The 12,046-nt window shown below is 46.0% G+C and overlaps 1 protein-coding gene across 1 annotated transcript in view; it reads left to right on the top strand.

The window, feature by feature from the left end:
• SLC7A10 (solute carrier family 7 member 10) overlaps positions 1-7,515 on the top strand; it is a 41,622-nt gene extending 34,107 nt beyond the window's left edge. Inside the window, exons 6-11 of the mRNA XM_086620683.1 lie at positions 1,578-1,701; positions 1,797-1,900; positions 3,033-3,129; positions 6,318-6,467; positions 6,792-6,969; positions 7,388-7,515. Of these exons, the coding sequence (XP_086476809.1) occupies positions 1,578-1,701; positions 1,797-1,900; positions 3,033-3,129; positions 6,318-6,467; positions 6,792-6,969; positions 7,388-7,515 (781 nt within the window). The remainder of the gene's footprint in view (positions 1-1,577; positions 1,702-1,796; positions 1,901-3,032; positions 3,130-6,317; positions 6,468-6,791; positions 6,970-7,387) is intronic.
• Positions 7,516-12,046: the final 4,531 nt, after the last annotated feature.

Genomic DNA, 12,046 nt, shown 5'->3' with positions numbered 1-12,046 from the left:
GCAATGTCCTTCTGTGTCTATGGGACCGGTCTCTCTAAAGGAGAGAGAGATTTTTTTGTTTAGAACAGATAGCAGGCAAGTTAAAGAAACACTGAAATTAAAAATATACTGCACAAGGCATTAACTGAATCAAACCAAGCTATAGACAAAGCAGTATCTTTGTGGCACTATTCAGTCACACAGTGCTGCTGTAGCAGAACGTTAACTCTTGAAGAGATGCCACACAAGTACCTATAGGGAGAATCCCTTCTATTAGGAAAATGTTGAACTATGCTGGAAGTCGCTTTGCTTTTTCACCCAAAGGGGATCTCCCACAGGCACCTGAAGGAGAAGATTATAAAGTTGTGGCGTGGTGAAGGCCGTGCTCCCTGCCCCAGCTCAGGGCAACCGACGGCGGGTCACTGCGGGTCCTGGGTGTGGGAAGGGGCTTGGAAATGATTTATCATGAGCAGGCTGGGAGAGCTGGAAGGAAAGTGAATTTCAGTTTAGTAAAGCAAAGCTCAGATATTTCAACATTTCTGAGCTGATGAAGTAGGATGACAAATGCCAAGAGCAGCTCTCGGAGCGTTTGTTTTTCTGGGCATCCGATGCACACAGCATTTAAACAAGGAGAAATTTAAGTTATTACACAGCCTGGATGGGAATGAATTAAAGCTGCAGCCCTACAAGACGCTCTGCACATGCCTTCGCACTAGTGAGTGGCAAAGTGCTTGTCCAGAGATCTTGGCAGGAATAAAGAAAGTGTGGTAATGTGTTCCCTCAATAAAACACCAACATTTTAATGGACCACCACAATTTCAAAGCTGAATAATGAAAAGTCATTACTTAAATATGGCAAATACGGCCTTAGCTAAGAAATAAAAAGGAGTGAATTACCTTTTTTATTATTATTTTTGCAGCCCTGAGAGGAAACTAAAATATAAAAACCAATTAGATAACAAAAAACACTGCCCATTTTTACTGAATCTGTTCAAAATCACAAAGGTTAAATACGTTTTTAAAGTCTTTTTTCCAAATCTGACACACGGAGAAAAATCCATTATTGTGGTAGGTACAGAACAGTTCAGGTGTCCACCTCTAAGAAGGGCTCTGGATTGGAGGTTGAGTAATCTGTGCTACTGTAATTTGCCACGGTGTTGTATGGCCAGAGCAGGTTTACAGCATGGGATGGGCCAGGGCAGCCACCCAAACCACAGGAACCCGTTTCTTTTCAGAGCAGGTGAAGGTAAAGCAAAACAAGGCATTTTCTTCCACCCCTGGTGCCTGTACATTGGGCTTTTGAGAAACAGCTATTTCATTTTTCAGCAACGCGCTGCCTCGATCCCAATGAACGGCCCAGAGGGAGCATGTGGTGGTTTTGTCCCAGGGAGCTCCCCTGCAGACGTGGTATTTCATAGCACTTTGAGCCTCCTCCAACCTGCAGCGGGTCAAACAGCCGACAGAAGTGCTGCTCCCCACCAGAGAATCAGCCAACGAACCCACCCAGCAGGGTGACCTCCCCCGGGCCGTACACGGTTGTCGTGGTCTCGCTGTGCATGACTGTAATTTCTTATCTACCCTCCTAATTCTTTTATTAGGAACCTACCTCGTGCCATATTCATATCCATCCCATTGGTGACATTTGTGTATACGTTCACCAACATTGCATATTTCACTGCCATGTCACCCCAAGAGCTCTTGTCCTCCAACGCTGTGGCGGTAGTAAGTAAACCATTCCCTGGATGTCTAAAATACACTTTGATTTCGGACCTGTGCTTTGCAGTGTATTTCAGTTTCTCTGCCTTCTGTTGCTTTAGACATTTGGTGAAAAGTTACTGGGCTATTTTTCCTGGGTTATGCCAGTCTCAGTGGCCCTATCTACATTTGGAGGAATAAATGGATACCTTTTTACCTCATCAAGGTTAGATGGAGTACAATTTTATGAACATTATCTAATTTGGGGAGGGGCTGTTTTAATTTTGTTTGCTAAAGAAATGCTAGCTAGACATTTTGGATGTTGTAGAGCGTGAGGTCATTGTTGGGCGTGTTGGATACATTCAGTTATGAATTGTTCTGTTTCGAGTCAGCAAATGTAATATCGAATCGCGGCATCTCTTGCAAATTAATCCTTACGAGCTACTGAAAGCGTCTGCAGATGTGGAATAACTCACAGTATGAGCCAAACATGGCTTTAGTGTGGAACCAAAGTCATTTTACATCAATAAAGTTCCAGTAGCTACAAGCTAAACTGTGCTTCGCTCAAAGAGCAGCTTCAGGGCCTGGGGCTGTTCCCAGTTACAGACATTTTCATTCCTGTGCTGGAAAAACTCCTTTCAGGCAAGATGCTTTGCATGCACACTGCTGTTGGTGAGGCCAGATTCTGTAAAGTCTGTTATACTGTAGTCTATAAAGTCTATTTATATTAATTGACATCTCTGAACTTAATTAAAAAGTTGTAAAATTTTTTTGGAGGAAATGATTCAAGTCTTAAGTACCTTGGGAAAGTTATTTATCTCAGCGCTTTCATGAGTATAATGAGATGCGGTAAATCTATGTGCATATGTAACAGGTTATGCACTTAAAAGTAAAATCTTAAGGCATGTTATACCTTATCCTAAACCCTTTTGACACTGGAAATATTATCTATGAGGTTTTTATGCCTTGGCTACGTATGGTGGATCCCCACACAACCTTCACAGTATTCATGCCACCCTGGGTAAGGAGGCAACGCTGCCCAGCAGGCAGGAACTGGGCAGATTTCGGTCCTCCTCCTTCTCCTCAGAGGTAATTCGGTATCTTGGAGCAGGTCACCTCCCAGACGACGTCAGCCATTAAAGGCCTCGTGTCCTGACGGGTCTTGTTTAACTGACTTACGCCCGGTTACGCCGGTGGTCCCTAGTCACCTCCCCAGTCGCTGCCCAGTGCCCACAGCGCATAGCTCCCTTCCACAGCCAGACTGATGCGGGCAGTTGAGATTAGAGACGTCGGATGGCTAGATATTGAAAAGGCTGTTGTACACCCAGTGGATTCAGCGTTCCTATTCTTATTTCCAGGTTATGTTTCTCCGGCGCCCGAGAAGGCCATTTGCCGTGTTTGCTTGCCATGATCCACGTCAAGCACTGCACGCCCATCCCCGCTCTGCTCGTCTGCGTAAGTTTTACCATCCCTGCTCTGTAACCTGCTTTTAGAAATACTGAATCACAGAGAGCAGAGCTGGAAAAATCCATGAGAGGCCATTTTACCCCAGAGAGGGAGAAGCGAGTCAGCCTGGGACGCTGCCAGTGGATGCTGGCTGAGCAGCTCCAGCAGCTCCAGAGAAGAGCAGCCTTCAGCCCCAACAGAATCCCTCCTCCTCCCGGCCACCCTTGACGCCTGGAGGGTTTCCCTCACCCCTAACTTGAGCTGCAGTTTAAGCCCATCACCACTTGTCCTACCCACAGCAGGGATAGAGACTGCCTTTTGAAACAGAGATACTGCGTTTAAAAAAAGACGAGCTCTTTTGACCAATTTTGCCTGCTTTCCACAAACGTTTGGCAATCCCCATGGTCACTGCTAATCCCAGTGGTGCAGGGCTGGTTTAGGTACTACCACCAAAGCCAGAGACATGGCGAGTCCCAGGGAGACAACAGAGTGCTCCTAAAGTTGCTTACTGTCAATGAGCAAGACATCTTGTGAGGGATGATGGAGCAGTGCTCTGAGGACCAGGGGTACTTATTTCTGTGGCCAAAAAATTAAGTAAGGACAAAGATTACAGGAGCCCTGAATAACACACGTGCTGAATGGTATGTCAGGCAGACCAGAGGTCACCTGCAATGGTCAGAAACCAACGGGCCAAGTGCTGGGAGGGTTTGGTGCTGGTCAGGTTGCTGGTGAGCTCCCCATGGGCTCCTCTCACTTTTTATGCAGCATAACTTTCCATGATACTACTGACTTACAGAAGTTATTATCTGAAACAAAGAGAAAGCTTCATACACTTTTACCAACAGTGAAGCTAGAATACGTGATGCATTTTGCTGTAGCATAGAAGATACTGAAGAGGAAAATGACTCCCGGTGCTGCCGTCTCCAGCTGCACGACCTGAGCAAGGGAATTCCCTGACGGGCATTTGCTTGAAATCTCCACTGCATCAACTGCTGCCAGCTGCAGATTTGCCACTGGTATCAGAACGGCGAGTTTTTGACCCCAGATTCACCAGGAAGGTGCACATTTATGTGCCTCCCGGCTCTAACAGCAATTCTGGCACAATACATCCAGACTGGATTTCACCAAAGAAGCCTCCTGCACGTTCCACTTTTATGGCAAAATACATGTCTAGCCGAGGCTTTACAGCATTCCCAGGGCTTAGTACCCCAGCACAAACATCTCGTGTTGCCCGTGCGGGGTTTCAGGGTAAACCGCTCCCCAGGCAGCCGAACCACACCGGTCCCACCGCGGGCTCTGTCAGGCAGCTGCGCTTCCCCGGCGCCGGCGAAGCAGAACTCCTTTGTCCTTGGCAGTCCACCGGCTGACGTAAGACACTGAGTCTCAGGGGCCGTTTCGCTGCGGAACAGCCCCGAGAGGAGCGGGCTGCCGGGGCCGCGCCACGGGGCGTCCGCCAGCCCCCGCTCTGCCCAACCCACTGCCCTTGAGTGACGGTGCAAATGACAGAACCAACGCTGCGTATCAATTCATCATTTGAAGGTGTTTTCACGCAGCTCAGGATATAACAAATCCTACTAGGAAATACTAATTTCTTAACAAATACAAATATAAAAGTAATATAGCGTGGGCAGCTACAATAGCAAACTGGGTCAGACTTCAGGCAAACCTAATTAATGCATCATGTTCCTTTTTCTTTTCCAATGAATCACACCTACTCTTTCCATGGAGAAAGGTTTCTTTGTACACGGAGAAAGGCCTTTTTAACATCACCGGCGAGACCTGTATTTTTACTAATCCTTTCAAAAATCAAGGGGCCAAGCTAAACGTAAAACAAACAGACTGGAGGACTTCGCAAGCGCGTGGGGAGCGGCCGGCTCTCCCGCCTGCTGCGCAGCTGCAGCCAGGCGATCGAGGGGAGCAGCACGCCCCTCTGCAGCCGCGTACCGCGGGGGGATCACGCCCGCGCCGTGGGATCTGACACATCAGTGTCACCCACGCACGAAATCCCACCGTGCCGAGCGGCATCGCTGCAAAACCCGTCGGCGGCAGGAGGGGGTCGTACACGCATCCGACACCGCGCGCCTGTCCGAGGAAAGCAGGGAACGTGTTATACGACACCGATATTAAATGCTGTCCTATTTTAAATTCATTTTGTGGTGAGACTGCTCAAGGTGCTGACATCGCCCTGCCAAGCCTGCAAGGCTTTAACGAGGGAACGGAGGGACCAAAAGGCCATTTGATTGTGGTGGTGCTTAATTCCTGGTACCGGCGGTGCAGAAGCCTTCCCTCCTGGGAGGGCTTTGCTATTGAAACAGCTAATTAAGAAAAAGGGGCATGGGCAAAAAGAGACGCTGGAGTAACACAGACCAAAATCCTGAGCGCTCTCTGGAGGGATTTGGATATTTAGTTTCTCTCAGGCTCTGGCCACCAGCAGACAACGTGCACAGGACCGGTACATGGTGCGGGCAGGGGCTCAGCTCAGCTCCTGGTGTACTGACAGGCAGGGGTACAGGACCCGAGGAGCAACCCCCTGGCCCCCAAGCCAGCTCTCCCGGCTCAACAGACTTATGCGGAAATACAGTACAAACAAGCAAGCATAGGCATGGAAATTTCCACCATCCATCTGCCAATTTCCAAACATGAGTAATGCCCAAAAGATGAATGATGCCGGTCATCTGCAGCACGAGCTGTGGGCCAGCGGGGGGAAAGGGCAAAGCTCTTACTCTTTGTAATTTACAGGGTGTCTGCAACAACGTAGTGCGCTGCCCACAACGTGTGAGCCTGCAAGAAATCTTTCTTTCGGCAGAAGTCCTCGCCATAGGGTTCAATAGCTTTTAATACACACCAGAGAAATGGGTGGAGTGGGGGGACGGAGAGCTCTGCCCGTCCTCCCAGCCCTGCCTGCCTGGCCACAGGCACTGGAGCCACCTCTGCCAGCACCCCGGGGTGTATTTACAAACAGACCCGCTGGCCTCTGGCTTCAGCATGCCCCAAACAACCCTAAATCCCCATTCAGCCCCAGCCCCGGTGGCACAGCTCACGGATAACGCGCTGAGAACAGGAGGCAGCAGATGGCCAGTGGGAGCCATAAACAAAAGGAGTTTAACTGCTTCCGTGGGTCTTTTGCTTGATTTTGCTGGTTTTAAGCTACCTTTTCCAGTAATGACTCAAGTAACGCTATGCTTCTCTCTTTGCAGTGTTGGGCCACTCTTATCATCATGCTTGTTGGAGACACATACACGCTCATCAACTACGTGTCATTTATTAACTACCTCTGCTACGGAGTGACAATTATAGGCCTGATCGTGTTACGCTGGAAGAAACCCAAAATCTTCAGACCTATCAAGGTGACAACATTAAAGCTGAATCTCTTGGTTGCAATAGCAGTGCCAAGGGAGGGATGGGCACACCGAGCCCTCCATCTTCCTGTGCTGAAGAAGGGTTTATTTTTTGATGTAGTGGTAACTTTAAGATCCCAAACCACGTCCCAAAGTGCCATTAGCTTGAAAATGGGATACACAGGCAGACCCCTTGTGAACTTGCCTAATGGACAGAGAGGACAACAGTGGTGGAGGGAAGGGGTGTCCTGCAGCCCTCCACAGCCCCCTGCCACCACTCAGCCACTGCTGCTGTTCTGCACAGTCGTGCTCTGCTCTGCTCTCTCCTTGTAGGTGAACCTCCTCGTCCCCATCACTTACCTGGCGTTTTGGGCATTTCTGCTGATCTTCAGCTTATACTCTGAGCCAGTTGTCTGTGGAGTCGGACTCATTATCATTTTAACTGGAGTGCCAGTGTTTTTCCTCGGAGTCTACTGGAGAAATAAACCAAAGTGTGTAAATAGGCTAATAGGTAAGGCAGCACCGCGGTGCCTCGCTCCACTCCTGGGGCTGCTGCTTGTGCTGGGGTCTGCAGGGATCTGCTGACCCTCTGAGGCAGCGGCACTAAAGCAGCCAGGGAGCTGCCAGCATGAGCCCGACCACAGCTCTTGCTCGCAGGCAGTCCCTGGGCACAAAGTGGCCAGACAGTGCTCGCCTTTGGGCAACTGCTTTGCTCACTCCTGGGCACGGGTGCCTCCTTTCATGCCCCTGAGCAGCTCCCCATCCCCTCGGGTCGCTCACGGCAGCCTGTCCCAGAGCAGATACACAGGAGCGTAGCTATGAGCACACGAAGGCTACGTGAGCCGTTGGAAAGGACTAACAAAGGCCAAGAGGCGCGTTCGGGGCCACGTCGCGTCACCGTTAACCCTCCGCATGTTTGCTCTTGGCAGAGTCCGTGACGTGCTGGGGCCAGAAGCTGTGTTTCGTGGTGTACCCGCAGGGCGGGGGTGCCGAGGAGGAGGAGGCAGCCTCGGGCCGCGCTCGGCAACCGGCGAGCGAGACTGCGGCGAGGAAGTAACGGCGCAGCTTCCAAGGCTGAAGTGGCTTCTTGTTTACATGCTGATTTTTGCAAAAAGTTTTCTGTAAAAAAAAAATGTTTTTAGAGCTCCAATAGTGAAACCCATAAAATGAGCTACACCTTTTATGGCATCTGTAGCTTTTAGTTTTTCCCTAAAAAAAAAGAAAAAAGAGAAAAAAAAAACAGAAAATAAATAAAATATAAAATAAGGTGCTGGTTGTTTCTTTCTGGCAGCGTACTTGCTCAGCACGGGAAAGCAGCACAGATACAGCTCTGGAATACTGATTTTACCGGCCGTGAAGGTCCATCAGAGACATAGAAATTTAGGCATTTCAAAAGTAGGGCAGCTCCTGACACAAAATCAAAGTGGAGAAATCAAGAGAACGTGAAGAGACCTTGGGACACCCATCCCTGCAGGAAAACTCCTGTTGCTGTCCCTGGGTGGGGTGAATCCCCATATAACAAGCAGGATATCTAAGTTACAATCTGAAGGATCATCCCTCCAGGTACCCATCAGAGCACGGTGCGGCCGGCGCAGCACCGGAGCACCAGGGCGTCCCGCCCCACAGGGACAGGGCCACTGTGCCAAGCACTGACCAGCCTGGGCCAGCCTTCAAGTGAAAGGTACAAAATCAACTGCCTGCTTGAATGTTCAGGCATCATTTGGTGACACAGGAAAATATATCCAAAAGTAGTGATAAAAATCTCAAGTATCTCAATTTAGAAGTGTTTTTGCAAAGGCAGAGCTGGGTTCCCGTATCCCAGATGGGGACAGAGCTCGTTGCACTGCCCAGGAGCTCTTGCATGAAGCTCAGCACGATCCAGCTGCCAAGGTGGGGAGGATGGAGATGTGGAGAGGTTTGCAGCAGAGTCAGCAGTGGGAACACGAGGAAAACATGGGACTGAAGCCTGACATTTCTCCTTTTTACTGAAGTGTCAGGTGATGTCACGATGCTTTAGAGACAAATTCCTCATTCCAGCTATGCTCAGCCAAGTAACAAGCCTAAATCATTCTCACATCAGATGCTCCTTGGAAAGTGTTTTGCATATTTTATTTGTGGCAAACACTAGGAAAAAATCTAGTTCATGTATTTAATTAATATAGAGAGATTTGCTGCTGTAGCAACATGGCCACTTTCACACCAAAGAATCTTTTGAAAATGCAAAATGCAAGAACATCTCTGAGCAATATTTTGAATTGCTACTATTCTTCTGCAACTTTTGAAAACAAAAACTATCGTGTTCAGTGGCCTTGGTAACAGCCATGTGAATTTAATTTTAAAAGTATCTTTCTATGTGTTACAGACCCCGGTACAAAAATTAAGGGTTCATTATCTCTTAGTTTGTCAAGTACCACATGCTCTGCAAAGATTTAAGATAGACTCAAAATAAGGAGAGAGCTCAAGGAATGTATCTTTCCAACACAAATAATTATTCAGAAGTATTTTTGTTTTTAAATATCTATCCATCTCTCTCCAAACTTTCAGACAGTAAACATCAAAAACAACTTACACTCTTCTCTTTGTATAAAGCTATTAATCGTAAGAGATTAAAATACATATTTAGCTAAAGAAAAAGGTGTGGGTTTGTGTGTACATATGCACACATGTAAAGAGAGATTCCCCATTTTAAATAATGTTATGAATATATAAAGTTTGCTAATGAAAATCATATATATTCACCTTGCTTTTTTTTTTTTCCCTCCCATATTCACAGCACACTTCTATTTATACTGGCTAACAGCACCTGAACACTTAACCCATGTCAGAGGCTCTCGTGGCCGAGTCATTTTCCACAGTTCAAAATCCACTTTCTGTGGTATAATTTCCAACAGATTAATTTTTTCAATAACTTTATTATCTAGCAGGAAAATTAAATGTATTATAGCACCAGCAATAATGATTGCTTTCAGAACTGCTAAGTTTTGGTGTGGTTTTATTTTTGTTTGTTTAAACAATTAAGGTATGGAAATCAGCCAGCACAGAAACTTTGTGGTTGTTGAGACAAGTCTGTACGGTAATGGGAAAGGTAATAATAATAATAATAGTAGCAATAATAATAATAATAATAATAATAATAATAATAATAATAATAATAATAATAATAATAATAATAATAATGTAACTGCTACCAAGGCTTTCCTTGGCTCTTATTTAAGAAAAACAAAAGCAAAATTAAAGGCCCGATTGCCTCATAGTTTTTCACTGAGTTTGGCTCAAATTTTCCCTGATTATACTCCTACGCTTTAAAACAATCAACATTTGCCCTTAAATCAGGAGGCTAAATTTATAACAGGATGGTTCAGTAGAGCTCTTCTTCGAATTACATACCAGTCCCCAAAAGGTGTTCCACAATGTCTTCTTTCATTTTTAGGAACAGCTTCAGCTGTGCTCCCAACATCACATACATTATTTTTACAGACTTCACAAAACTTAGTTCCTAACACGTACAATTTCTAACCATAGAAATCAATGTACAGAACTAGAAGGATAAATTCATATGCTAAATGAAATTGAAGAGTGTGCTCAACCCTGTAAGTGTGATTCTTCCAGAAGATGAAGCAACAGGCCCAAAGGAGGCATAACTGCCAGTATTTTAAAGCCCAGTGAAGAAAAAAAAAAACCCTTGAGACAGCTGACACTACAAGCATGCCAAGAATATTGTGACACTTGATATGGAAAAGCAAGTTGTTTCCAAAAGAAAGGAGTTTAAACAAAGCTTTAAAAGGAATGCAATATTATGTTAGACTATATATTATATGCTATTATATTTATGTAGCATAAAATATTAGAGGCTGTAATGGAGAAAAATTCTCTGTGCTGTTTATTCTTTTAGCACTGGCAATAATACAGCATTCAGAGAATTTCAGGGGAAAATGAGATAACGTGAGTACTAAAAAGAGTATTACCTGTAAGTCAGCTTAACGCGCAGTCAATAAAAGATGTATTGGATTATTTTTATGTGCATTATCACAATATCAAGAAAAACAGCAACAGAATACAATGTTATCATGCTATGCACTGTGAAACCAGAGACTGGGAAGATAGACCCTCTCTCAAATAAGATGACATTTAATAGGAGATAGGAGCTGGCTGGGCAGCAATGGGAAGCACAGGGAGAATGAGGCAGAGGTGCTACTGTTGGCCCAGCTGCTCTCAAGTGTTTTCATAAACTTGATACAGGAACTGGTTGCTTTCAGTTCATGTTAGTACATAAACCAGAAGAGTTTGACCTCAGCAGGGTCAAGGAAAGAGACTCGTATCAGTTCAGATCTTTCGTCCAACTCAAGAAGGGTTGATGATTCACTGTGTATTTAATAACACGTTTGAGTTGGAAGCATCTTTGTAAAAATGTATCCAAAAACGTGCAGACAAGATTTCGTTAGCCACCCTCAATCACTGAAAGCGAAACCCTGACTCAGCCTTGGGCCACGGGGCTGGAGCTGGTGGCTCTAGGAGACCACCACGGCCTGGCGAGGAGCTGCGGTGGGTTGGGAAGCCCAGGACAGGGACCGCTGCCATTGCTTTTCTGAGCACATGCCAACGCTGTGCAAGCAAGCGTGCCTCTCCATGCCCAAGAGCTGACGCTAAGTAAAATGACTCATCTTTGAGGGGAAAGCAAACAAACGAACAAACAAACAAACAATCCCCAGCAAATGTGCTGTCCCACGCTTCGCTTTCCAAGGCCTTTGTCAAGATATTTCTCATGTTTCACTCTCCTATTTGTGAATTCTTGAAACCTTGAAAACAAAACACATTTACTTTCCAGCCTCTACGTACCAAGCACCGAATGATGAGAAGCTAGCAATTATTCAGCTGCTGAGTTTTATGAGAGATATTGAAGTACGTGTCATAAATGAACATGTGAAAAAATAAAGAGTAAACCTTGTAGGGAATTTGTCTTTTCTTAAAGCTTTAGAGTTCAGACGGCTGAGCCCTGTCTCCACCTCCAACTCCAGTTGTGAATACAGGCAAAGCCTCTTCGGTTTTTTAAATCTCCCCTCCTCGGTCCTTCACACATCTCACCAGTGCTCCAACTTCAACAAGAAATGTCTGCACTTCGACAAATGAAAAAGGAAAATCCAAGGAAAGGATTAGAAAGTGACCAAGAGACGCTGAGAAGCCAAAAACAAATTTGTCTCAAAGTCCTAAGGTAAGAAAAAGTGATATAAGGGAGGGAGACCTAAAAGGCATTGTAAAGGCAGGAAACATGGAATGAAGAGGGAATAAAGCATAAACCTCTATGGCTCACATCAGCCTTGGTCACCATTTAATCCCCATAGCCAAGAACACAAGAGCTGGAATCTGAAAGGAGGAGGATGGCCTATCGAACAGAGTTTGCTAAGGTAACAGACTGACCAGAGACAGGAGATGAGGTTTCTACCTGTGAGGTTCAAGTCCCGGGCAGATACCCGTTTGTACTGGATTTTACATCCTAACACCTGCCTAGGAGATCAAAACTTAGTTTCCTGCAAAGACCAAAAATCTTAAATAAGCAAAAGCAGTTGTTCTCCCTCTCAGAGAAAGGTCTT

Source organism: Tauraco erythrolophus, chromosome 15 (genome assembly GCF_009769465.1).
Source record: "Tauraco erythrolophus isolate bTauEry1 chromosome 15, bTauEry1.pri, whole genome shotgun sequence".
In the NCBI taxonomy this organism is placed as follows: domain Eukaryota; kingdom Metazoa; phylum Chordata; class Aves; order Musophagiformes; family Musophagidae; genus Tauraco; species Tauraco erythrolophus.
Note: the sequence above shows the minus strand (reverse complement) of the source record. Positions and strands in the feature narration are given on the sequence as shown.